Genomic DNA, 27,999 nt, shown 5'->3' on the forward strand with positions numbered 1-27,999 from the left:
TAACTACTCCCTATTTCGTTTTTTTCTTCCTCCTCTTCTTTTTCCTTCCGCTCCCGATTTTCTGCGCTTACGGTCTTTTGGAATCACACGGCTTGGATTATAAACTACAAATAATTCACACATAAAATAAGCCAAAAAAGAATGAATGAAAACAGGACCACCTTTTTGTTTGTTTTTTTACATGTCATGTTTAGATAAATACAGATAGTTCTTGGAAATCAGAAAATTGCACAATTAAAAAAAAAAAAAAACAATTGCAATATTTTTACATGAGTTCAAATATGTTACTATAGAAAAAAAAAAGTATACAATTTCAGAAAGGCCACAGGTAAAGGGTTATCTACCTAATTATAAAGTCAAAAGCTTGGGGTCAAAAGGTAGAGTTGGGTTATCTGAAGGATTAGATTTACAAGGAAAGCACATAGGACAGCAGCTTGGTTACTCAGTTACAGCCAGCTGCACACATGCAGATTGCACATATTATTTTTTAGTGGTATCCATAACATGTCTAAATGTTCTTTTATCCGTGCTTCGTCTGAGCAATGTATTGCAGGCCCATTTAGGAGTGATGGAGTTTTTTTTAACATAGGCTTGAAGCAGGGGGGTCTCCGGAACTCAACCCCATTAATTTCAGCTATGGGAGACACCCTGATTGCCGAGATACAGAGCTTCAAAGGGGGTGCTGGTATCTCAGCAAAGTTTAAAGCTTCCGCGTCACGTGGGCCAATAGGAAGCCTCACCTGATGATGTCACTGCTTCCCATCAGCCCGCAGGGCGCGGGAACGTCAAAACTCCACCAATACGTGATCCCTGCAAGCCAAGCAGCTACCGACACCCCATACGGAGGTCTGTATCCCCAGAAGCAGGAGGGCCCGGAGCTGAAATTAATGGGGTTTAGCTCCGGAGACCGCTTTAAAAACATTTTATTGCAAACGGTTTCTATTCCTGCAGATATTTAGGCCACATGGTGGCAATTAAATAACCACACACATGGAGTTATATTCCATGGTGAGTAATGCACAATCCTGGTCACTAAGCACATGTACTGCATAGAAATTAGAAGGTCCATGCAATCCTTCATTGTCAGGACAATGGGGAATGGAAAAGTGTATGGAAATTGACATAATAACAGGGGGGTGGGGGAGAATATGCTGAGATGTTGGGGTTGAAATATGAAAGTCTCCCCGCAGCAAAACTGGGACATAAGTAATGCAAAACCACTGCACCAAATGTATCAAAGGGAAAAAATGCAATTAATCACAAGGGGAATATTTTTTCTTGATACCTTTGCTACTGGTTTCTACCCCCTGATTTTGCATTTCAGAGACTTTGATAAATGCCCCCCAATAAATAGCCAAAGTAAATATCTGCACAAGGGGCATTCTAGGATCCATTTACTAAAATCTCCTGCATGCTGAAATGGGGCAAAACTAATGCAAAAAAAATTTTTTTTTTTAAAAAAAGCAATCCCGAAACAATTGAATTAAGTCACTGACTTGCCTTCATATGCCTTGTGTTTCTTCACACGCCTTGTGTTTCTTCACACAGTGAGATGCATGGGACACTCTAAGATCGCCGCTTGCAAAACCCGGGCAAAACTGCAGCAAAATGCAGAACTAGATTTATCAAACAAAAGGAATCCTGCAGAAGGCTATTTTTCCTCTTAATGAATACGGTGCAGTTGTTTGCAACAATTTTGCAGCCTGGAGAATTTGGATAGCCAAGTTCAGAGTTTAGATGTAATCGATTTTGACATTACGGAGTCATTGGCAGCTGGTCTTAAAATATGATAATGAGGTCCCAAATTTGCATAACTGGCTATGCGCCATTAATAAGACTTACACAATACGTTTGTGCGTAATAATTATGTCTGCTTAACATTTGTGCTTAATGGCATCAGCACACGCCTTTAAAAACGTGGCTGGGTTGACCTCCGTCGGAAACAATTGGGTCTAGCAGAAGAAAACTCTGCAGCACAATGACAGAGGAAACAAGCTGCCAGGAGGCACAGAGAAAGAAAACTTCAATTTAATAGAAATATTTTAATAATCATCATAATAATGATTTTTCCATGGCTCCATAATGTATGCTGGGCTGTGATTAGTGCCTGGTCCCTATAGGCACATAATTAAGAAGGGGTCTTAAATTCAGAACAGACATTAATCGAACTCTAACTTGGATGCTAGTATAGGACAGGTGTTAACACGAGCACGCCCATGTTGAGCTCATTTAAATAAATTACAAATAGCCACACCTCCGCTGCGTCTGTCGAGTCGTTATGTTAATGATCCCCACGCAAACTGTCTTTTGCCCTTATTTTTGGCCAACTCTAAATTGGGGTCTTATTTTGACAAGAACCAGGCCAACCATTTGTGCCCATGCAACGAGATCCAATATGACTCTACTGTCGTACACCAACTCTAAATCATCCCCAAGGCATCTCATTTAATTCTAAGAAATCTGTTTTAAATATGTACTAGCTTTGCATATCATGGCTGAATATTAATTTCAGTGGGTTTCTGAACAATACAGATTAAGAATTTTTCGATCTGGGAATAGAAGGCTCCGCCTGCATCTTGAAAAAAAAAAAGGACGATCAGACATTTTTGACATTGCAAGAATATTTTTTCTCCTTAAAATAAATTACTGTTTGCTGGCTCGTGAATGTATGTCATAACGAGACTGTGGAACGCTTCCCTTCTTAATATTGCAAGCGTACGTTTCCTTACAACTGGATCCAGGGGAATGTAGGCAAATGACTGTGCTTACAAAAGTATCCTCCTGTTGTGTAGAGCTGTTCTCACTTTTTTATTACATGATTGATCAAGTCAATGTGTTTGCTTTATAGAAAGATTGGATGGTTAAGGAATTAGGGTTGCCAGGTGTTCATTATTGAACCGGACTGTCCTGTATTTGGACACTCTGTCTAGTAAACAAATAGAGGTAATACTGGACATGTATGTGTCTGATATTACCTCTCTGGACATAGTGCGCTGACCGGCTTGGGGGGCCACTGGATTTCCCTGAGCGGGGAGAGAGCAGGGTTGTTGTTAAGGGGCTGGGCAGCTTCCTCCATTCTGATTGGCTGCTGCTGGATAATACAGCCAATAAGGAGGTAGCAGGAGCCTGGGGGTGGGGCCAACAAGGATGAGGAAACAGCATGGAGCGGAGAGAGGTGAAAGGGTGTGTGTGTGCATGTGTCTACAGTGCCTCGCACCTTTTCACCATTGTGTCCAGTATTTCTAGAGAAGCCACCTGGCAACCCTATTAAGGATAGTCAAATAAACCTTTCAAATAGTCTTGTACGTACTAAGGACGCTCTGTAAATATGGTCGTATCATAAAGAAAATGTGCATAAATGCAGAAGTATTAAGTAGTGGATTGTAATATACTAGTTTTCCTGTAGGGGGCAGCATTGAACTACCAAACACATTGGGGGTTATTCATGATTAAGCTGTGTTAGTACCAACTGGGGCACTATCGCATGTAAATAAATAAACCCCTCTGTATTTGTTTAAATAGTTGTGAGCTTTCCCAAGCCTATGCCATGCAAGCAAGTTTTCATAGCATTATTTTTACAATAATTACATGGTGCTGCCATCTGTGTACAGAACACTTTCACATACAAACAAAATTACAATAGTTTATTTTTTAAGTGCTACTCACAAGCTCCATTGGTTACCGTATCAATACCTTGATATATTAGGAAGTTTCCATAAGACGCCCTATCTTTTATTTCTTCGATAATGTGAGATCCTTTAAACTTGATAAGTTGTTTGATGCAAACCATACACCATTTGTTCCATCTCCATTATGTTTATGTTCATCTGAAGATGTGCCTCACAGTATAAGTCACGTCTTCCAAATAATGTGTAAACCGTATTACCTTAACCACTGTATAACTTAATTTCCCAGTGTACGCAGAGATGCTCAGAGCTGCTTAATTAGAAATAAACCTTCTTTGGCAACACTTGACACATGGAGCAGCAAACATGGACCCTTTGTTAATGAAGGTTGCAAGGTGCTGCCAATGACACAGAAAGAACCTCTGGTCATTTAAATCTTCCCAGCCCACCTATGGTGACCTGATGGTGCAGACTGGAAGGACCAATGCACAATAATCCAGACAACGTGCAGCAGGAAAATATTACATTCTGCAACAAAGCAGCGGCAGGGAGAGCGTTTTTGTGTCACTTCTGTGCTAGGATTTTTCTTCAGAAGTTTCCACACATTATTGTCTAAATTGTAGGTACAGTATACAAATCTTTTTTTTTTTACTTTAATGGTAAGGCATATACAGATGCAGCGGCCGTTATTCGAACACTTCACGCGTTGTATACCTCGGAATACCCACGTCATGGCGTGTCATTCCCGCGTGGTGACTCGTTTTTATCGAGTGCAGAAAATTTAATTTTAGTTTTCTGGTTTTTAAACACCTGCAAATTGACACAGTAGCACAGTACTGTACACATTACAATTCATTCATTTCTGCCACGGAAACGCGAAGAATTGCACGCAAAGAAATCGGAATCCATGAAAATTCAAACAATGCAACCGCGTGATTGGCCGCGTGGAGTACAGCATGGAGCACACGAAGACGGCTCCGTGATTTGTTCGAATAACGGCCCGCTGCATCTGTAGGTCCATATTTATAGTCTTCTAACATAGGACACCCTTTGACAGTGGGCGACCCCTTACAGCCCATTAACTTGAATAAGTAAGGTGTTTTCCAGAACCAGGACGTGCCTTATAGCAGAAAATTGTTTCTTAAATATAATACATATCTTTCCTGTCTCCTTTTACTCAGTCACTCATGCATGCTAACCTTTAGGGCCATGTTTATTAAGAGAGCTATTACATGAAACACCTTCCATGCTGTAAGACACCATACAGTCCCATTCAAGTCAATGGGCCATAAGACACCATCAGTGCTAGAAGACGCCTCAGCAATATATCTGAAGTTGGGCTGCAAGGTGCTTTGTGGAATAGCACTGCTTGATATGAAGAGTAAGGGATAGTGAATAATACTAAGCGTGGTAGGGCTGTAGCAGTGGCAAGCTTGAGTTGCTGTGAGAAAGAGCTGAGAAAATCTGATGCTAGGGGACCTATTTGGTTACCTAATATCTCTTGAGCAGCACTGCCAGCAGTTCTGCACTGTATTTCATGCATCATTACAAGATAAACAATGACAACACATTAAAGACGATTACATGAATATAAATGCGTACAAACGTGATTGGGAAGGAGTGGTTTGTAAAGCTTCCATAGTTCGTCTATTTGCTTTATGATGTTATTAGGAAAGTAATTTAAAAAATGGCCCTCTTGATGTTAATGTATCAATGTATTTTGCACTGATACCCTGCTTGCATTAGCAAAAGACATAGGGATTGTGTGCATGGATGCAAGGGTTTGCTTGACGCACAAGGTAATATAATATATTGTTCTCCTTCACGTTATATATATATTGATTAAAGAGTTAGGTCTCAGCTGGCTAAAAAAGTGTCTTCTAGCATGTAGCAGAGATGCTAAATTACAGAACTATAAATGCTATACATGCTGTATGGTGCTAAGCCAATGTGCTTGACACACAGCCCCTTTATTTGCATGATATCAGACATACAGTAGTATGAGAAAATACTGGACAAGCGGGTCTTCATGTATCTTCACCATACCTTTATATGCTTGCACTCTTCCCTGCAACTCTTTCTAACGCACACTCACACATCCAACTGTTATTATCTTGGTTATGCAAACTAAGATGCCACTTGCAAAGCAGTTGGGAGATATTATGATAATCAATCATTCTTTCAGCTACTGTTAGAGAAACTGGAGGGGAATATCTGATTGTTTCAGAGCAGCTTGCTCCTGCAATTTAAGTGCCTGAAAGGCTATAGTCTTATAAGTATTATGTGTTTTGGCTTATGGGATCCAATTCCATGACACATGATAATCTTTGTTGGAGATTCCACACTGTATTGCTGCAGATGAGCTACCTTCTCAATGGTCATCACATCTATCCATTATAATGAAAGTCGCATCATGCAAACACCAGAAGGACCAGTTTCCTACAAACATGTATTACCGGATTAGTCCTAATGCATATACATTGGCTTTCCCAGTTCCTGAGGAGGTTCACCTACCTGATTGAGGTGACCTGTGTCCAGTGCAGGACATATTTCTTTTTTTTTTTATCAGTCAATTTTCTGCTGTGATGATTTCACACAGAAATGACAATATTGTAGTTGCTTATTACACACTGATGATGTAGCTTGTCTTGGACTTTTTATGGAAGCGTCAGCAGATAGGATCCTATAGAACATGTGAAGAACTATTTGCTGCTTATAAAAGAGTCAAAGAATGCCGTGTAGCATTAAAGCGCCTGGGTCCTCTCCAGATTGTCAGCCTTTGCTGTTACATATACTGCATATTCCTAGGCCTTGAGAATTGCTCAAATACTCATGTTGTCCTACTTACAAAGTTTGAAAAGAGGAATAGATACAGGGTTACAGGGAGCCACACTGCAGAATGAGGCTGATTCTGGCTTTAGTGCTAGCAAGATGTTAGTGTAAAATAACTAAGCAGCGATCCTTGAATATGTACTTCATAGGAAAGTGCAGGCACTGAGCCCTTTTCCCCACTGACTTAGCTTCAAAATAGGTACAAAGAGAAGCCTGAGGAAGACTAGCAGTTAGCAGAGGGAGAAGGGACCTTACAGGGCTCACACCCATAGGGCAAGGGGACAGAAGTAACAACAAGAGTAAGAGTTCCTGCAGGCGTGACTGTCTATAGGGCCCCAGGTAACTTTCCCTCTATGTTTGCCCAAGAGATGGGCTGCCATCCAGGCTGTTTTCAGAGCCAGCTGAAGAATCTCGAGATGAGCGGCCTTGCAGAAAGCGGATAATCTTCTCGACGGTGGCATCTTGGTACTCGTGGGACCACCTGGTATTAGGGAGAAAGACTGGACATTTAGCCCACAGAAAGCTAAGTGATGATTATAACTACAGCATGGAATGCCTTGACTGACATTAACTCTTCAACGCTCTGCAAAAAAGAGTGTGCAGCTAAATTCAACAATATTTTGACTCCAACTTAATCAAACTTTACTAACAATCAGATTAGATACCCTTGGTCTGAAAATTCCTGCAAATCTGCTGCTTTCACTGTGAGAAGTAGGACGAAATGAATAGGGAACTGATATTTGATAACTTTTCTACTCCTACACACTATTGCAGATTTATAGGGGACAGTAATGTATATTAAACAAACTCAAAACAATTGGATGTAGTTAAATCAGGTACTATTAATGGATTTAACAAAGGATTACACATGATCATGCAGGATATGTCCATCACTGGCAATAATTAAGAAGTACAGTGCTTGAAGCAAGGGGGATGTCATAATGCAAAGATGCCCTATTCTATCTTGTAGCCAGCAATTTAAAGCTCTGATCACTGTTGAATTCAGTATATTGGGTATTATTGCCCATTGGTTTGATTCATTATTACCTGTTCTTTTAAAGTTGGGGAGTGGGTAACAGACATAGAAAACACTCACTTGATGCCATTGAACTTGAGCACTGCTCTCATGTCTTCCGGAAGGCTCAAGGGATCTGGCCATTCAAAGTGATCTGTGACTGGGACAATGTTTTTACTGCAGCCTAATGCTGTGGCGATCTCCTGCAGATAAAAAGATTGTAGACACATATTACATTCTGTAGATATACAGGTATGTGTGTTCTCTTGATAGTATTTGGGAGTAGTGGTGCATATAGGGTCTCTTTTCAGAGCAACAAATGCTATGCCTAGAGATGATTCCATTTGCTAGCAGAGGAGCCAATCAATGGGATCAGCAAGGAATTAAAATTCTAGCAGTGTTCAAACTTAGTTTAGTAGGGTCTTGTTGAGTCCACACGTGTAATGCGTGGAATAAACTATTCATTCTAAATGGCTTCATGTTTTGTTATTTACCAATGTAAAGGCACATAGGAACAACACGTATGGTGAGCACAGCAAAGTGCACTTGTACAAGTGAACTAAAATGCACTATTGTGGATGTGCGAAAGTTCAGCGTGCACTCAAGTAAATATGGCAAAGTGACAATATGGGAGTGACAATGGATATATACTGGTGTATCATTGAAATAAAAAATAATGACATATGAAGGGTCATAGATCAGGATAACTCTGACACAGCTATTTTGCAGTGGTCAGTCATGTCTTATGGGAGTTATGGCTCATGTCTTGTACAGAGGAATCCTTTCAGTAATATACAGGGTTATGACCTCATACCTTGTGCACCCAATCCTTACAGTCAGTGTCCCCCATGCACTTGTCCAAAGATCCAGCAGATAGAACCAAGACAAAGTTCCTGGCGCTGATCACACTCTGAATCAATTTGTCTTCAAACTTTCCTGCCTCCAACTTCTCCACGTCGATGAATGCACTGAAGCCGTGTAGATATAGGTGCACCTTCAGGAGGCTGCTCGAACATGGGGAAAGTGAGCAGTGTCACGGTAGACCAGGTCTTTTAACACATTTATATTTAAGGGATCAATCCCAAGGCAAAACAAGGCAGTGAAATAAACTGAGGGTTATTTGGAAAAGACCTCTGAAACACACAGAAATACAAAATACAGAGAATATACACACTTACTGGGGTCTGGGGGTTGAGATCTAGCCTTTTCCTAGTTTCAGGGCTCCTGCTTCAGCAAAAGGTGTTACCCTGTCTGCTCTGGTTGGTTCCAGCCTGCTGGCTGGGCCTCTCCATGCTTCTCTGGGGCGGGGGTGAATAGCTCTTTCACCCAGAAGGACATTTGAGAAGCCCGTCAGCAGCTGCTTCTTCCTTCAAATCTCCAACAGAAAAGAGTTCTGCTACACTGCTTTCCCTTATATAGGGCTTGCTGCCTATCTAATACACTGAGGGGGCTGGCAGCCAATTAGAGCATGGATTGTGGTTGTGCATTCAATGATCGGAGGGGAAAATGTAAAACTTGCCAATGGAAATCGTGCCTATGAGTTTGACATCCAGCAACCATTTTCCTGGCCAGTCCCATACCCCCTGGGTTCCTGGCTCCTGTGGGTCTACGTGAAACAAAGACTTTTTACTCAAGATATCCTGTTCAAAGCCCTTCCCCCGCACCATGTGCAACAAACCTGCATTTCTTTTGCTATGCTAATTTACCTCTGGCTGCCTTTTGTCACCAAACAGTTTTTTCCTCACGGGAGAAACACACAAGGCATTGTAGTTTTAAAACACAGCAACACTGAAACTTGATCCCTAGAGCTAGCACTCTACCATTTGAACCTAAAATGTGGGGTCTTTGAACTGGGCTCTAAAACCTGTTCTAGGACACCAGCCCCTACACCCAATACAGTAACATTTGAGCCCTAGAGCTAATGCTCTAAAACTGGGATCTGCGAGTTGGGGTTCTAAAACCTGCATTAGCATACAAGCCTTTTAGACCCAGCTCTAATACCTTGCTGGCAGGCAATACAGGTTAACCCTGTTTGCCCCCAAATATCCACCCTTTTCCTCATGTTCCAGAAGTCTCTGCCCTGCAGCTATTTCTCATAAGGGGCCACCCAAACAAAGCAACCCAATTATAAGCTTGAACAGGCAGCTACGGGACCATGAGTCAAAGGGAATACAACATAGAATGCCTTAACTGGCCCACTGGGCTTACATAGTTAACCCCACACACACGTTTCTTAGCTTATAACCCTATGGGGGACAGTATAAGGGGAACAGAACTACACAGCAACACGGTAAGGTACAATATTAGACCCAAGAGCTGACACTCTCAGACCTTCCCATACGGTTTAATGGGCCGCCAGCCGGGCTCCACCTTTATTCATGAAGGCCAGCTACCCCTTACCGTCACAGGGGAGGGGATTTAAAGATACCACCTCACACAGAAACATGCATTGAATGACTGGATGGAAAAAAGGAATCACCTTATTTCCCAATTTTAAGTGACATTGCTGCACGTTAACCATTCCTATGAACTGGGTCCTACTAAATCCTCCAACAAGTATCAAGTACTTTGGCTGCAGTTCATTCATTCAGTGAAAACTGCTACATTAGAACCTTACCACATATATGCAGTTTTTAAGGCAGAATGGGAAATGTAGCTCTGTGGGTACTCATACCTTAGTTCCTTTGCTAATCAGTGGTCCCCAACTCCAATCCTCAAGACAGGTCAGATATTAAGGAGATCCCTGCTTCAGCACAGGAGACTCAATCAAAATCACTGAGCCACTGATTGAGCCACCTGTGTTGAAGCAGAGATATCCTTAAAACCTAACCTGTTGGGGGTACTTGAGGACTGGAGTTGGAAACTACTGATCTAGATGAATATTAACCAAGTTTGAGGCTATCCCTCATTATTTCAGGTTTCTATAAATATGTCTGTATATATGGTTATTATGTCCTCATTACAGGTAGCACTGTGAGACTACAAAGAAAGCTAAACTCTGTTCCAACTTTATGCGCACAAGACAAGGTGACTTTCTGAACTCTTAAATATTCACTAGAACATGGGTAACTGCAGCATGGTAATATTAAAAGCAAGGTATTTTAACATTTATAGTTGAAATCAGGTGCCTTGACATGTACATTATTGTTGCAAGAAGTGATATTCTATACAATAATTAGAACAAAAGGGTGAAAAGATATGGTGTTCCCTGGCAGCAACAGGTACAGATAGGCTAAACAAAAAAGGCATGCTCACTCAGCTGCTGCTATTCTAGTAATGGAGCCTAGACTGGTAACTCCTGACCTCTAAAATCATAAAACTGCCGAGCTCTAGACCTAAGCAGCAGAAGCAAAATTACATGATTCATGCTAGGAGAATAAAACTCTAGATAATGGACACTCTATTCTAAAGTAATACCCAGTAGATGGCATATAACAATATAAATAATAACTGTGAATATAGTACAATGACACAGTGTTACTTTATGTTATGGTTTCTTTAATGTAAATATATTTTGTTTTAGTGAATCTATAGTTCATGTCTTCTGTATTCATGTTCATTAGCGAAGTGACCATTAGGGACAATTCAGACCCACTAATGTGTAGCTAGCCAAGAAATAACTCTTGGATACAGTTTTTTTGCATATACAAGTGAAGTGCTATATTATCCCACATATGAGACAAAAGACTTGACACTGTGTCAAGTAGTTTGTTTAGAACGTTCCTTATAAATTGAACCAAAAGTAGATCAACAGATAAAACAAACATAAAAAACTTCCAGAATTAAATGTAACATACAACGGATAGGGAGGGATTGGGGGCAGAGGATATTAGCAGATAACTAGGACAAAGGTGAAGGGAAACACGAGGAGGGGTAATGAAAAGATACAGAGCAGCCACACAAGAAGATGGTAAAGAGAGATAGCACAGAAACTGAAGGAGCAACAAGACGAGAGAGAGAGAGAGAGAGAGAGAGAGAGAGAGAGAGAGAGAGAGAGAGAGAGAGAGAGAGAGAGAGAGAGAGAGAGAGAGAGACACTAAAATCAAGTGCAGAATATTTGAGACTATCACAATTTTATGGTTACTGTTGAGTGGGATAAATGAGGGATTGTGAGATCAAGAGATGTTGGAAGACCAGGACCAAGGGCCCCAGACAATCACTATGAGGATCTGGTTTTAGAAAGTGATCTAGTCGGGATGATGTGTATTGGGAATCAGGGGTGAAACAGTTATATCTTTAATATAATCAATGTGTTTAGTCCTAGGAATAACACAGAAGCAAATATAACGTGTAATCTGTTTATTAATTCTATTATTTTTACCATTGTAATTAAGGTTATTTGACAGTCTAATTTTAAGGTTAACATCATTATTGTTACATGACAGAAGAAAGAGGAAAAACTATTAGTCTATTCCAATACTAGTACCACTGCTTTTTCTAGTTGCAGAATAACTTACACTCTCCTAAACAGTCAATTATCATAGCCACTGCTACAAGATGTTCCCAAGGGGAAAGTTAAACAATAGATAGGGAGTTAGCCGAGCTGAGAACCAAGGTGAACGTGAAAGTTTTGGGTAGATCAGACACTGAATTAAAAACAACTATTTTGTGCCTAGTAGAATTAACTCACACCAAGGAACTGTTATCTATTAGAGAGAAATAACAATGAGAAGTTGTTGTGACAAAGCTGTTATATTTTATGATTTATATTATATTATATTGCTGATATTTGTATTAACACTGTATAAATTTAGCATTTATTACTGATTATTAAAATTAATTGCCAAATAACATTTGTTTTGCTAAAATTGCTCAAGTTGAACATTCCATTCCGCACCATGTGAGCAGTGACCGGATATGAGAGACCGGATAAGGTGGTAATTGTATTTATAGGCCATCTGAGATGCTCAGCCCCCCATTTGCCTATGAATACACGATGCTTTGATTATCTGGTATGTCTCTTTTTCCTGTGCAAAGGGCCTTGCGATCAAAAAAATCCTCTTTGCTTCGAACTTCCCGAGTCTCAGCCGTGACAGATTTGTCTCCTAACAAAATGGGAAAAACATAGCCCAATGTCTGTGACCCGCACTACATACCTGGCCAGCTGTGATCCTGTGCTACGTCTGTAACTGATGAAAACATCGGGACCGTCCGCACTGGATTTACCTGCACTGCATGGCAGAGGTGAGTGCAGCATCTCTGTAACACAGAGAAATATAGTCACCCAGAGACAAGCTGTTGTTACATTGCCTGAAACCAAGACCGTGACTATAACATGAGAAAGACTTTCACAAGAATGTACCCAAAGACGAGCAGATACCTTGTCTATAGCTGGAGAGATAATGTCATCAAGACCCAAATAAGAGATAGAGGCCCGTATTTACTACTCCATAAGACATCATCCAGGGCCAGAAAGGCACAATATGGCCCATTCAAGTCAATGGGTCATAACGTCTCTTCCAGCACCAAAGGTGTCTTATGGAATAGCACCACTTAGTAAATATGAGTGAGAATGTCACCCAAGACTGTGATTGGAAAGAGACTGTCAACATAGCAGTCTTCAGAGGAATAGTTACTCTCAATGTGACTGCAAAGAGACCGTCCAGTTAGAGCCAAAGATCGACTGTAACCAGTTGTATTTTATTATTGTACTGTACATTGTATTGCATTATATTACTAACTGCCTGAATGTAAATCTGTTATTGCAGGAATATTATCACGTTGGTTCTAGAGGAAATTTGTACCTGACTGTATGTACCCTAACTGTAACCACAAATAGACGGTCACCCTGACTAGTCATATATACAGGACTATCACCATCACTGTAGCCAGAGACTGTCACCCTGTCTCTAGCTGGACACATACACTTGTAGCCAGAATCATTACTGCAATCAGAGACATACAGACAGTCACTATTTCTGCAACCGGAGAAATACAGACTGTCATCCTGACTAGAACCAAAGACATAAAAAGCCTATTACCCTGATTGTAACCAGAGACACAAAGGCATCATAATAATAGCCTGAGGCATGCAGACAATTGCCTTTCAGGTAAATGGCAGGTGATGGCGGTGGGTTCTGTGTCACCTCTTGCCGCTGACAGGATGCGGACGCGGTGGAACCCCATCTCAATATGACAGTCCTCCTCTAACTGCTGCTCAGTCACGTGATGCAGGAAGTTGCGGTCAATGCCGCAGGTCACAAGGTTGTACGTGTACTGCCTGAACCGCGGCTCTACGCTGCCCAGCCAGTCTGACAGATTGCTGCGGTCACACGTCGAGTAGTTGGCAAATGTCTTCAGTTCGACTAGCTCTCGCATGAATCTGTAGAGGGGACATGTTGGGGCCCTTTAAAGAAGCAATCCATGCCGGCAATTTTTTTGGTGACGTTTTTATATATTTTGTTAATATAGGATTGAAACAGGGGGTCTCTGGAGCTGAACCCCATTAATTTCATCTCAGGGGACCCTCTGCTTCCAGAGATACATACCTCCGAAGTAGGTGCCGGTAGCTGCTCCAGCTCAGTAAGAAGGACATTAAAGTTTAAAGCTCATGCGTCACATGGGCCAATAGGAAGCCGCACTGATTACTTTATGGCCTCCTATTGGTCCGCAGGGCAGGAAATGTTTGAAGAGCAAACATACTGTGAACTCTGGTAGCCGAGGAGAGTGGCTACAGGCACCTAGTTAGGAGGTAAGTATCTCCAGAAGCAGGGTGAAATAACATTTTTTGCCACAGGATTTGACGATAACACATGCACACTATACCACACTATATCAAAACATATCATGATGGTATACCAAGTGCCACAGATCCAAGCTGCAGAAAAATACAAGTTATAACCACTGTAGCTCTCGTGTGATTAGGCTGCATGATGGTATGAGTTGTAAAGCTGTTCAGTGCCTAATGCCTTTATGCATAGTGATTTGACTGAAAAGTTTTTTTTCAAAACTAGAGGAAGCTCACTCCCGATGCTTTTAAAATATCCCATCACACCAATAAATAATACAAATATGTTTTTAGGAGACGGCAAAAAAAAGCTGCTAAATGCAGCTTTAACCAAATTAGAAAAACAGTAGACTTATCCACGGCTTGATCTTGTACCAATTGCTTTTTTTCCCGTGCATCACTTTAAAGAATTCAACAAGCAATCTGACTATTTTAACTAATACAGTACTGTATACTGCCTTGTGTAATATACTGTATATTAAATACTTAGATATGGCAGGTAATGCCATTGTCATAGCTTTATATTTATTTATGCTTCCTGTGGAATATACGGTATCTGTTTTTCATTGCATACCAATTTCAATAATGTTAAATTCGTGCAATATCTAAATTTGACCCATATAGCATTGCGGATGTCATTATCTGAATGGGTGAAATGCATGACAAACATGTTCTAGCTAATGCACTACTACTCAATTACAGTTGAGTGTAAATGCCTCTGTATTGTTCTCAATTCTCACAACATCATCATACACAGCATGTATAGATTTATGGTGTGCATAGCCAGTAAAGCACAGTTGAGTTTATTTATGGGTGCGTGTAATTGAGGAGTAGTATAGCAGTGTTTTGGAGCCCGGGAGCAAACAGCTAATGATAATCATGAAAATGTTTGTTGTTTGAAGGCCGGATATAAGATGTAGATTTGATAGTCTTGTTTCAATAGAATGTGCTTTCAAGTGTGTATGTGTAAGTGCTGGGCTGTAATGGGTCTGTAGATGTCGGAGTGTATGTGCATGTGTATAGAGCTGTATATGACTGCATGAGTCTGTGTATACACAGTTATGTGTGTCTATAAATGCCTATAACCTGGTCTAACAAAAATTAGGCACTCACATACCTCTTACCAGTAGGTAAGTCAAGCAAAGCTGGGCTTCAGAATTAGTCAGTCATTGACCTACTGTTTTCTGTAACTGTATCTCAGATGGTAATACAGGACTGAAGGAGCGCTCAGTGAGTAAAGGCACTAACTGGAAAAACAATGACACTGAGTTTGAGGCAAGGAGCCTGGTTTAAAGCCCGGTGTCCGCTCCTTGTGACCTTGGGCAACTCCATTTATCTTGCTGTGCCTCAGGCACCACAAAAATAGACTGTAAGCTCCATGGGGCAGGGACTTGTGCATACACTGGCAGTGCTACACAAGGAAAAACTATTATTATAGAAATAGGTGCACTCACAAAAACATGATACCTGCCACGGGTGCACTGTAAACCACTAGTGTGGTGATATATCAGGACTAAACACAAGTAAAACAGGCACTCCAGTGGGCTTTTTGTAAAAAATAAAATGGAACCTCATTCAGGGCATCGACGTTTCGGTCAAATTTCGGACCTTTGTGAAAAGGTATCTTGACAAAGGTCCAAGGCAGGACGGAGACATCGATCCTCGGAATAATGTTACACTGGGGTGCCTGTTTTACTTGTGTGCAGTCCACTCTGTGCCTCACAAGCCAGCTAAGGGTGATTTTCTTAGCATCTTAACGCGACGCTGCAGAGTTAGGGTTTCCAATTGTACATCTCATTAGCATATCATCAAAGTTGGATAATGGACACCATATTCAAATCCTGATGCCTCCTTTTTTGTTTGGCTGTCTAAAAATTTTAATTACAAAATAGCCTTATTTTTTTTTAACTCATTACAATTGGATAGATAACCTGGGCTCTCACATTTCCTAGAAGTCAATTGGGATATGCAATCCCACTTCCAATATATAGCTAATGCCACTGAGCCACATGCACTATTTTCAATAAATGCCCCCCCCCCCCCCATATTTTTAGTTTGCACACAACATCCATGGTTTTACTACCTAAAAGCTTAGTGGAACCAAGTAGTCAGACTGAGTACACACACACAGACACTACTAGGCACACAAACAAAAAAGCCTTAATGCTGTGCTTAATGCTTAAACCTGTATGTTTTCCAAAAGTCTGACACACACAGCAAGGTGCTTACCTCTTGCGAGTGATGCTGGAGCTCATGCCTAAGTCATCTCTCAAATCCAACTCAGTCAGCCTTAGTAGGAGATCACCATCGATCTGATGCTCCTGTATTGATGGACATGTTGACACAGAGTTACTGGGAGGAAAAAACATGTGGAACATGCATATATTGCATCTAGAAATCCAACAGATACACACACACACACACACACACACACACATACACAAAAACATACCAAAAAGGTTTCAGAGTATTTGTTAAAGCCAATCTGCTGCAGCCAGTTCTGCACCTCCAGTGGTTTCCAGTTGGGGACAGAGCGCACAATGCGTTGTGGAACCTCTTCTCCCATCAAATGGAGAGCCTTTTTGGCCAGAGAAGACACTGTGCCATCTATGGAGTAACACACTATCCGTCTCAGGCTTTGTGTGGCTCCAATTTCATTGAATACCTGCAAACAAGAAATATAAATGTCATTACACAAACTCATGCTTTGTCTGTAGTTCTCTGCTGTGAACTAGAGATTAAACCAGACACAACCAGTTGGTCATTATAGGGTATAGACCAAGGCTACAGTGCTACAGTGTTCATCCCCAGCCAGTAGATACGCAGGAATATATATTTGTATGTGCTCAAATAAAACACGTTATTATGTGTGCTTGGTGACATAACCTAGCAAATAATTGAGGCAACAGAAGGGAAAAATATGTATTGCTTATTTAGCATAGATGTATGACAGCTCCACACATACTAAATGATTATTGCTTTCATATCAGAAATAATAAGCTATAACCAACCTTTCATGTCGCTGAGAGTGCCACTACGCTCATCCCCCAATTGGGGCTGAATTTTAGGTAAAACGACGCTGAGGATAATAGACTAAAGACTTTCCACAATATGTGTGATCAGTGCACTGTTTCCCCTTAAGGATATGGATAGAGCTGTCATTTGAGAGGACTCCGTGGATGATTGATAGGACAATGGATTATATAACAGGAAACTAGGATTCACAGTTAAGGATACATCTTCTGAACACACAGTGATCCCTGTGCCAAAATATGTCTCTCATGGCCAAGTGCAAGTCAGATAGCAACAATCCAAATGAACCACATGAGACTAGTTTCTTAATGTTACAGCAATTCCATCTTGTTGGTATTATCACTACTGAGTTCTGTATTGCTGTATAGTTATCACTGGGGAAATAGTCAAAAGTTGAGGCATTTTGCCTGAATCTTTTCGAGTGCCCCAATTATTTTTGGTGGTGGTCGGTGGCAGTGCTGCCTAACCCAGGGGTGCGCAAACTTTTCCCCGTGTGCACCCCTGCCTGCTCTCCTCAGCAGCCTTCACCGACCCCCCTGCTTGGCCATGGTAATGTGACGTCACGTGACCCCACGGCGTCATTTAACGCTGGGTTTACAATGATGACGCGTCACTAGAAGAGAAGGTAAGTGTTATATAGGCCTCGCGCGGTCCCCTGGCATTTATTTTAAATGCCTGGGGGGAAAGTGCAGGACCTCTATAACTGCCGCTGCCCTCCCCCCCCCCCTGAAAATCTAGCCCCCCTGCCCAGTTTGCGCATCCCTGGCCTAACCAATAGATGGTGGAATATTTTTTGCAAGACTGAGGTTTAAACTCCAATCTCACTCCCAGATGATCTGATGATTAGGCAGTTTACGTGGCGGTCTGATGATAAGGCTGTTTACGTGGCGGTCTGATGATTAGGCAGTTTACGTGGCGGTCTGATGATAAGGCTGTTTACGTGGCGGTCTGATGATAAGGCTGTTTACGTGGCGGTCTGATGATTAGGCAGTTTACGTGGCGGTCTGATGATTAGGCAGTTTACGTGGCGATCTGATGATTAGGCAGTTTACTTGACATACGTTTGATATCTTCAATCAGATTAAAGAATAAAGTGTAAAATGTGCCTTTTGGAGCTGTCCAAAGTGTGGAGGTATTTTTTTCATATATGGCCACAAAATGAAGTAAAAAGAAAGACATATTAATAAAGAAATAAAGCTTTAATTATACTAATGAATTAAAGTCTTTAATGCAACTTTTGGAGTCAAAGACAAACCTGGATTGGTTATATGTTGTGGTTATTTTGCGGGTTCAATAGGAGCTTGTTATGTGTCCAGTATATTTCACAATTGTGTTTCAGCTAGTCCTGGCTGATTGGAGGTTGGCAACCTCCTACTTAATTTAAGCTCACCCCCTCCCACATTTAAATGGTTAAGGGCTCACTCCATAGCATCTTCCACACAGGGGAACTTGTTTGCTTGCAGGATGGTTGTGACAACTCTAATACAGAGTGCTTTTCCTGGTAATGTACAGGTTAATAAAGGCTTCAATCAGACTTAGAACTTTGCAACTAATATTGACAGATTTACTATAAATCATTCTTCCTGTTATTACACAGGTTATTAAGAATTTATATTAGCGTTAGGGACCCCTGAATTGTGGTTTGCCGTGAAGTTGGCTCAGGGGCTTACAACAATTTTGGCCAAAAATATCAAACTAAAAGACCATTTTACTTAATAGATATTTATACATATATATTTAGGCACTGTACCGTGTATGAGTTTCACTGGATGTGCTAAAACTGAGCTTTGTCTGTGTTTTATGTTCTGTCTCTGGTTAAAAATATATATTGCCATGCTCAGTAGCACTCCTCTGTGACACTCATATGCTTATATATATGTTGTGGTTATTTTGCGGGTTCAATAGGAGCTTGTTAGGTGTCCAGTATATTTCACAACTGGATTGGTACTAGGACTTGCTCAGTGAGTTACGACACTGACTCTAGACTCTTGAGTTTGAATAGGATAACCTGGTTCAATTCCCAGTGTCAGCTCCTTGTGACCTTGGGCAAGTCACTTTATTTCCCCAAAACATAGATTGTTAGCTCATCTGGGCGGGGATTGTGTCGGTAACATTTCTATGTGTTGCTTACCATGCACTGTACTGTAATTGTGAAGCACTTTGAGTCCTATAGAGAGAAAGGCACTATATGCAATAAAGTTATTATTTACTATGTTATTGTATGTGCAGACACACCTCAGCATCACTTCTGTAATTAGCATGAAGTTTACAAATAATGCATACTCGGTATGCTTGCCAAAAACACAGATCATGGTTCTACAGTATATCACATAATACTTTTGTCCAATAATCCTTCCAAGGTACTGTACAACACTTTTAAAAGGGAAATCAATACTATGCTAAAGCAGCAATTTCTGTAAGGAGACTAATATTATTGTTTAAATGCATTCCCCATATCCAGTTTCTATTTGTACTTGGTAAGGGGTTGAACAGAGCCTCTTGTTTACCTTTGTCTTCTTCTGTTGAGATTTGATCGCAGCTTCCACACACAGATAAAAGACAGCAATGCACTGAGCCTCTAACCGGGAGCTGTCCAGCAGAGGCACAAGCCGCTGCAGGTCGCCAGCAGTCCTGCCCTGTGTGTTGTCGCTGCTGTCCAAGAGGCAGCGCGCAAATTCCTCAGGGTCCAGGGAAGAGATGAAGGGCTCAACTAATGCAAGCGTGCCCGACCTCTCCACCTCTTTCTCGATTTCCTTGTTTGTTGCCAGAACAGTGATAGCCAGGCAGGCATGGAACCGGATCAAATCATCCTCTTTGGAAAAGACTAGAGGGAAAAGCCACTCAGGTGCTCTCTTCTCGATCATCAAGCGCTGGTTAGAGGGTCCACTATACATAGCACAGTTAGCCAGGCCCACGGCACAGTGCCGCAGAACCACTGGGTCCGTCCAGCGGCACCAGAAGAGGATGGAGTCCAAGCCTCCATCACAAATGAGCTGGTAACAGGTCTCTTCGGACTGTTTGAACATGTGCTCCAGGATACCAGAGAGGCTGCGGGCAAGATGGGGGTCATCCCTTTCCTTGGTGAGATTCAGAATAACCCCCAGTCCAACACGTGCGATACGATCTCTGCGGATGAAAACTAAAAGAATGAATAAGGGGCAAAACATGGGAGGCAGAGGCTGCATTTAATTTTTATCTATGGAATAGAACTATTTCTTTTTAAATGCTAAAGGAGAATTTCAGTCCCAAGAGCAGTATACTCTACAACAATAGACAAAGTGGCTCCAATGCTACATTCAATATGACAAAATATTTCGTTCAATACTACTGTAGCTGTTCTTTTTTTTGTTGTTATGTAGTTTAGTTATTTAGTTATATTAGGGCACTTCTGTTTTTTAACCTGTTTTACCTGCACTGTAGCTCATACATAGCACATATAGTGCTTCTTAATGTTAACCCTTTAGGCACTGCATACCTGTCACGCATCCCATGCTGCTGGCTATATTATTTGTGTCCTCTTATCTCTGTGCAGTGGAAGAAATACAAAAGACACAATATACAACCGGTAGTGTAGGACCTGCTGATAGGGTGCTACCTTGACGTAGTTGCAGGCTTGAAATGTTTTGGCCAAAGGATTGCACTAAATGACCCATACTTATGAAAAGAAAAAAACAGATAGTATTGAATTAAATAATGTGTCATATTGGATGTAACATTGGGGCCTCTTTGTCTATTGTTGTTTTCTTGAGGTCACTATCCCAGTAGTACTCCAATTGACACAAATAAATATATACAATGCAGTGGGTTTGGATTTTGAGCTTGTGAAGACTGTGTATGCCAAGCATTATAGGCCATTTCTTAGTTAATGGGTGGGAAGGTGTCTTCCAGCGGCAGTAAATACAGTCCTATATCTGTAATATAACACAAGGGTAACAATTTTAAAACATATAACAAACACATACAGTATATAACAAGCATTATAATGATTGTTTCTAATGACTTACAGTATGAAAGAACAACAATAATAATGAAATGAAAGATCACAGAAGTCAACGCTGATTGCCGAATATTTCAATATATTTGAAAATATTGATGGGGTAAAGACCACGATCAAAACTTGATGGGGTAAAGACCACGAGAGGAATCAGACTGGAGGTGTCAATCATCACTGGCCTTACCAAAGTCGTGCCTTATATTGCGATATGCAAGGTATGACGGGTGTGAATTTGGCAAGCAAAGTAGTGATTGACAGCATTGCCTCTAATGAGGTTCTGCACAAGTGGTCCACTACTGAGCCTCCACAGTGGACAAGTGAAACTTTAAGGGGCTGATGTAACTATAGTTAAGTATAATGCGTACAAATGCTCCTTAACTTTATTTTGATGTGTGGATAAGAGATTTCAGGAGTATTATATGCATGTACATGCTAAGTGCGTACTCTGATGGGAGGGGATAACAAGTGAAGAATTCCAAAGGAGGCGCTGAGACACTTTAGAAAGTGACGAGAAAATCAGAAAAACATAGGTGGATGGGAACAGAGGTAGGACCATACCGTGGTGACTCATGAGAGAAAGAAGAAGGTGAAGAAACACAGTGGACAAGAGAGATTGCAGACATGCCGGGAGAGGATAGACAGTAGACATACAGTATCTAACAGGGCTGTGGGTGAATAGATAGTGGACACACCTTGGGGCCTATGCAGAGAGCAGCGAATTTTAAAATTGGCGAATTTATTAAAAAGTAGCTTTTTTGGAGAGTTTTAATCTCCATATGCAGAAAAGTGCGAATTCTGCTATGTTTAACATGGATGCGTGTGGCGAGTTTAAATTGGCGAGATGCGCGCTTCAGAAATGTGTTAAAACAAATTCGCGCCTTTTTTTTCCCCTTTGCAATGGCCGCGAGCGGCAGTTTTTTTTGGCGAGGCAAAACGGAGACAATCGCGCCATTTTATTGGCGCGAACAGCCGCTAGATGCCGTTCGCGCCTCTCTGCATACGGATATTTTTTAAACTGGCGAGATTGAGGTTCTCGCCAGCCGCGAGGCGAGTTTTACAAATAGAAAAGAAAAATTGGCGCGTTTTTCGGAACTCGCCATTTTCTGCTGTTTTCTGCGCGATTTTCTCCAAAAAATGGCGAATTTCGAAAATTCGCTGCTCTCTGCATAGGCCCCCTTGTCGGGATCAGGGGGCAGAGAGCATTCATGAACGTAGAAATCAAAATATCTTACAGGGATTATAAGAGAGACACAGTTATGGGAAAGGCAATCAATGGACATTGCTGAAGAAGGGAAGCAATATATAGTGGACACCGCTGGTGGGAATTTCAAGAGTGGGAACGGGAGGTGTAGACTAAGAGTGGGCAAATATAGGAGTCACTGGAGATGCAGAATGGAGTAAAGAGATAGAATGGATTCTAAAAGGAAAAAGACAGTGAAGACCCCAGTGGGTAAAACAGAGAATGGAGAGGATAGAACATAGGGAGCTTTTGCATTTCTCAGTTGCAATTTTGAGACAAACCTGTAAACTGCAACTCATCAAATACAAATATCTAATTGAAAGAAATATAACGTTCTTTCGGTGATAAATGTGTATCACTTTTTGCACCATTATATTTCCAGCCTTTATGCATTAGTGCGTGCTCATGAAGCTCTGACAACAGGTATCACAGCTGTATTTACAGTATGTTAACCGCAACTGACTTGAATGACCGTTAACGCAGATCAAGCACCAACACACATTAACGGGGCTTAGTCAATCCCCCATAGACTGCAATGAATTAACATACATAAAGGAATATAACAGTAAACACTATTCAGAAGGGAGAACATAATCCAGAGACAAGGGAAGGCACGTGTGAGGAAGCAGTCTAGTGTTGTTTTTTGTGTATACCCACAATTGACAGCACCTAGGCCAAACACAACACACCAATAAATACATAAAGTATGTAGTACTGCACACACACAGAACATCATTAGATCAGCACATAGAGTTCCATCTTCTGTAATGTGCCAGAATGGTGAATTTAGAAACATTAATTAAAAGTTGCTAAAATAAACTTTCCTAATGGAAGATGTCTCTACTGTGTTGCAGTTCTCGGGGTTATATTCCAGCCTTTTGATGGTCCGTAAAGAGGAAGTGAGTCTCTGGCAGCCAGCCTTGCAAGCTCAGTACAAACTGTACTTTTGAACATGCAGCATCCCAAGACTCAATAGAAGATCAATATTGGAGGTTGTGTCACAATAAGCAAAGTTTGCATACCCTGCGCAATGTTTGCATACCCTTTTAGATGGTTTACAACTGACTATGCGGCGTCACCACCCACAGATAAGAACAAATGTGTCTAGTTCCTTTAACCTTGCATTCTCACTCAATGGTTAATCAGTACACATTGGGTAACACTGTATATTGAAGATGTTTAAAAGATTCCTCTACGAATTGATGATGTACCTAAAACTACACGCAGATGCTCATTCTTTATGTCTATTCCCAGAATCCTTTGTGGGAGATTCATTAAAGCGCTATAGCTGTGATTGTGCGTTAACTGCTATTCAAGCAAATGGAGACTGCAGCTATCATGTTTTTGTAACTACCCCCCCCCCCCCCCCCCCCGATGATGTCTGCAATGTTTTCCCAGTGTGATGTATGAGGGCTACTGAAACAAGCTGGGAATGTCGGTATGAAGCAAGAAACTCTGTAATGTTGCTCAGTGGTTCATGGAAATAGTGATATGCTGCACACCATTAAATAAATATACAAACAGTATTACTGGTGCTGCTGGTTCAAGAGGGATACCTGTAGTGATTATCCAAGCATGAACAATGATAAGGAAAGATCCAGCGCTCCACGGATTTTGCAAAAAAGTTCAAATTTATTGCGCTATACACAACGACCGTTTCGACCTTAGTAGGTCTTTCTCAAGTGAAAAGGCATAATGCCTAAGACAAAAAAACGGATATATATACCCCCCACATTCAATAGAAAAGTGATAAACACTAAACACCTGCACATTTAGCAAACAACACATAATGTCCATATTGACAATCTTATCTTTAGGCTTCCGATTGGCTATAGCTCCTGTTGTTGATAACCCCCTCTGCTGCTTCTAATCCTGGTTGATTCCTGATGTGTCCGGAAGTGCGTAATGCGCGAAATGTATGCGTGGAACGCATGACTGCGCATGCGCATGGCGCACTTCCGGACACATCAGGAATCAACCAGGATTAGAAGCAGCAGAGAGGGTTATCAACAACAGGAGCTATAGCCAATCGGAAGCCTAAAGATAAGATTGTCAATAAGGACATTATGTGTTGTTTGCTAAATGTGCAGGTGTTTAGTGTTTATTACTTTTCTATTGAATGTGGGGGGTATATATATCCGTTTTTTTGTCTTAGGCATTACGCCTTTTCACTTGAGAAAGACCTACTAAGGTCGAAACGGTCGTTGTGTATGGCGCAATAAATTTGAACTTTTTTGCAAAATCCGTGGAGTGCTGGATTTTTCCTTATCATTACTCAGTGGTTCATTCCATGTTTTCACCTGCTGTCTCAGTTTAGGTGTGGGTGTCATTCTCGAAAGAGTGTTAGCTCTTACTATTTGATATTGACATTATTTTGTTCCATCGGCTAATCTTTAGTGAACCCATTAGTTATACCCAGACCTGGGAGCATTCACATTATTCATAACCCTCGAAATGTATATAAACAAAATATGTGACTGTGAATTGAATGTAATATAATGTCATACAACTGGCAAACTAATCCCTTGTGTTGTGATGGAAAACGCAGAATGGAGTAGTTGTCCTTCTAATAGTAAGTAAAACATTAAGCTGTCTTCACACCCTGGAAGCAGTGGGGTTGGAGTGGCTAAGAAAAGGAGAGGTACTGTGTCTCATTTCAAGAAGTTCTAACCCTTTTAAACAATGGGCTGGAGGAGCTCCTTTAGTCTCATTTTAGGAGGAATTATACAATGCTCTCAGAACAAAGACTGGACATTTACAAACCTATTTAAATGAAATACCTCATTATTTTAAAAAAAAATAACAAACTAGTGGTATTCTGATTTTGATTGTATTTGTCTTTGTTATGTATACTTCTATATTAGATTGTAAGCTCTGCAGGACAAGGAATCCTTTTTTAATGTCTACTTTTATGTGTGAAGCACTTATTTCTATTGTGTCACGTGTGTTAAAAACCAGCACCCCCTTTGGAGGTAAGTTTCTCAGGAAGCAGGGGGTCCCATGGTGCTGAAATTAATTGGGTTCAGCTCCGGAGACCCCCTGCTTCAAACCTATATTAAAAACTAATAAATAAAAAAAGGGCATAAATTGCTCTTATGCCCTCAACACATTAATTGTGCATCGTATGCTCTCTTGACACCCACTTCTAATCTGTCCTGTCAAAATGTGTTTATGCAAATAACGGCACGACCATATGATACAATGTGGGTAATTGAATCCAGGTTTAAAAGACAAAAACTTGCACCTAAAAACCCTGATTTGAAAACAATTACAGGGTCCACATTTCAAGGGTTCAGTTTTTGTTCAGAGGGATAAAGACACTTTTTTTTCTGCCAATGAGAATGTGCCTGGGAAATAGAATTTCCCATACTAGGGCAATAATGCATTGTGATAGCATACATTTATGATCCCAACCTCATACAATGTTTTATGAACATAAAACACTTAAGGCTGGATATTTTAAACAATCACCTTGATCGACTGACTTTTAAAAACACAAATATTTATGACAACAGTAATTAAAAAAAAAAAGTATTTACATGAAATTAAACAGAAAAACTGAAAAGTAACTAAGGAACAAAACAAAAACAAACTGCTTTTATCAGGGAATTCTTGGTTTCTAGAAATATATGAACGTAATTGAGAAATTCTGCAAATGTCCCGCATATACAGCAGTGTTTGTGAGGAGGGATTACCTGTTCTCTGCAACCAAAATCTGCTCCAGAAGCTGGCAGGCCTGATACTTCACCTCTATCTCAGCTGTCTGCAGTAGGTAGAGGAGCAGGTCCAGTGCACCCTCCAGCCTGATAGCTTCACAGAGCCCCTGGGCAACCTCTCTCCCCAATGTTGGCATTACCCACGCCTCCTCCACCAGCTGAAATATCTCGGAGATGCTGTTGCGGATGCTCTGTGCACACGCTTCCTGCTTTAGGGTAGAGATGGCAACATGCAGCTCAGGCAGGACATTGTCCAAAGCCGCCTGCACATCCATACTGACCCCGGGGGACACCTCCTGACCTCCGCCTGTCCCTGCTGAAGTGTGCCACCAGCACATATTGTTGACATAGGCTGGCACCAGGAGGCGGTCACTGTTGAACATGTTGAAGAACCTGCCGAGTTTATAGGCCGAGAGAAGGAGGACGAGAACCATGTGTCTTCCTATCGCATCTCTGAAGGCAGAGCGTGATTTTAAATAGCCCAGCCGGGCCTGAAGGACAAGAAAAGTCCCAAATGGACGCTGATCATAAAGAAATAAAAGCAAGAGGGACGGCAATCTATTACACAGACAGGACTGAGAGATACTCCAGACCTACTGATCAATAACACAGCATCACCTCGAGACAGTGAGAAGGCATGCAGATGCAAACCATACAGAAATGTTACATAGAGGGACCACAATCTGGGTAAAACATGTAAACAGATACCAGTCTAAAACAGAAATTTCATAAATGCTCAGAGGGATTCCAATATTACAGTGATAATAACTAGGGTGATCCCAATGTTACAGTGATAATAACAAGGGAGATCCCAAATGTTACAGTGATAACAACTAGAGAGATCCCAAATGTTACAGTGATAACAGGGAGATCCCAAATATTACAGTGATAATAACCAGGGAGATCCCAATTTTACAGTGCTATAACAGAGAGATACAAATCATACAGAGATATAACAAAGAGATACAAATCTTACATAGACAATAAGAAGAATAAGAAGAAGACAACCCCCACGTCTTACAGAAACCAGAACCAGAGTGATACCAATATTATATATTCAATAACAAGACAGATTTCAATCTTACACTGACAATAACCAGACAACCCCCAATTTTACACAGTCATCGCAGCAAGACCCATAGCATACAGATGCAAACAGGGACATCCTAATCTTAATGATTTACCAAAGGAAAACTTAGTCCTACAGTAACAAAAACCCAGAGACTCCCCAATCCTGGCGCAATCAAATCAGAGATATGACTGAGATAGCATGCAGAGACCCCGAGCTTTCAGGGACTGCTCAGATGTATAACCAGACTTTACAAAGATTGCCTCTGACAGCTACACCTCCCCCTATAGAGACACACAGCCCCCTATAGACACTGGCAGCCACACAGGCCCCTATGTAGACACACAGCACCCTATAGACACTGACAGCCAAGCAAACATGGGACAGGTTCAGTCTCACTCCTGTGTCCCTACTGATGGATCCTGCCTTTCTATAATTGTCTACCTATTGCTTTCTCTCTTCCCTCTCTCTCTCTCTCTCTTCTTCTGTCTCTTTCTTTCTCTCCTCTCTCTCTCTCTCTCTCTCTCTTCCTCCCTCTCCCTCTGTCTCTCCCTCTCTCTCTCTCTCTTTGTTTCTTTCTCCTCAATCACTCTGTCTCTCTCTCTCCTCTCTTTGTTTATTCCTCCTCTGTCTCTTGTTTTCCACTCTCAGAGCATCTCCTTCTCTGAGCCGCAGGGTGACGTCACCGCCCTTACCCCACCCCTTGGCAACAGTCGGATCCCGTCTCCACGGCGACAACATCCTCTG

General features: G+C 41.3%; 1 protein-coding gene across 1 annotated transcript; it reads right to left on the reverse strand.

Moving 5' to 3' along the window:
- Nucleotides 1–178: 178 nt before the first annotated feature.
- Nucleotides 179–27,999, reverse strand: SARM1 (sterile alpha and TIR motif containing 1). Its single transcript, XM_075589281.1, has 9 exons — nucleotides 26,163–27,999; nucleotides 19,741–20,359; nucleotides 16,653–16,865; nucleotides 16,430–16,521; nucleotides 13,560–13,795; nucleotides 12,570–12,672; nucleotides 8,288–8,477; nucleotides 7,555–7,676; nucleotides 179–6,939 (listed from the first exon to the last, which is right to left on the reverse strand). The coding sequence occupies exons 1-9, from the start codon at nucleotides 26,615–26,617 to the stop codon at nucleotides 6,810–6,812; spliced, it is 2,160 nt and encodes a 719-aa protein (XP_075445396.1). The 5' UTR covers nucleotides 26,618–27,999; the 3' UTR covers nucleotides 179–6,809.

Source organism: Ascaphus truei, chromosome 3 (genome assembly GCF_040206685.1).
Source record: "Ascaphus truei isolate aAscTru1 chromosome 3, aAscTru1.hap1, whole genome shotgun sequence".
NCBI lineage: Eukaryota > Metazoa > Chordata > Amphibia > Anura > Ascaphidae > Ascaphus > Ascaphus truei.

What these genes read in the sequence shown, in the direction of transcription:
- SARM1 (XM_075589281.1), bottom strand. Translation starts at nt 26,617, where the DNA reads ATGGTTCTCGTCCTCCTTCTCTCGGCCTATAAACTCGGCAGGTTCTTC. An exon ending in ATTTTGGTTGCAGAGAACAG is followed by an intron (nt 20,360 to 26,162) that starts GTAATCCCTCCT and finishes TTTCATCCGCAG; the next exon opens with AGATCGTATCGCACGTGTTG. An exon ending in CTCAAGTTCAATGGCATCAA is followed by an intron (nt 6,940 to 7,554) that starts GTGAGTGTTTTC and finishes CCCTAATACCAG; the next exon opens with GTGGTCCCACGAGTACCAAG.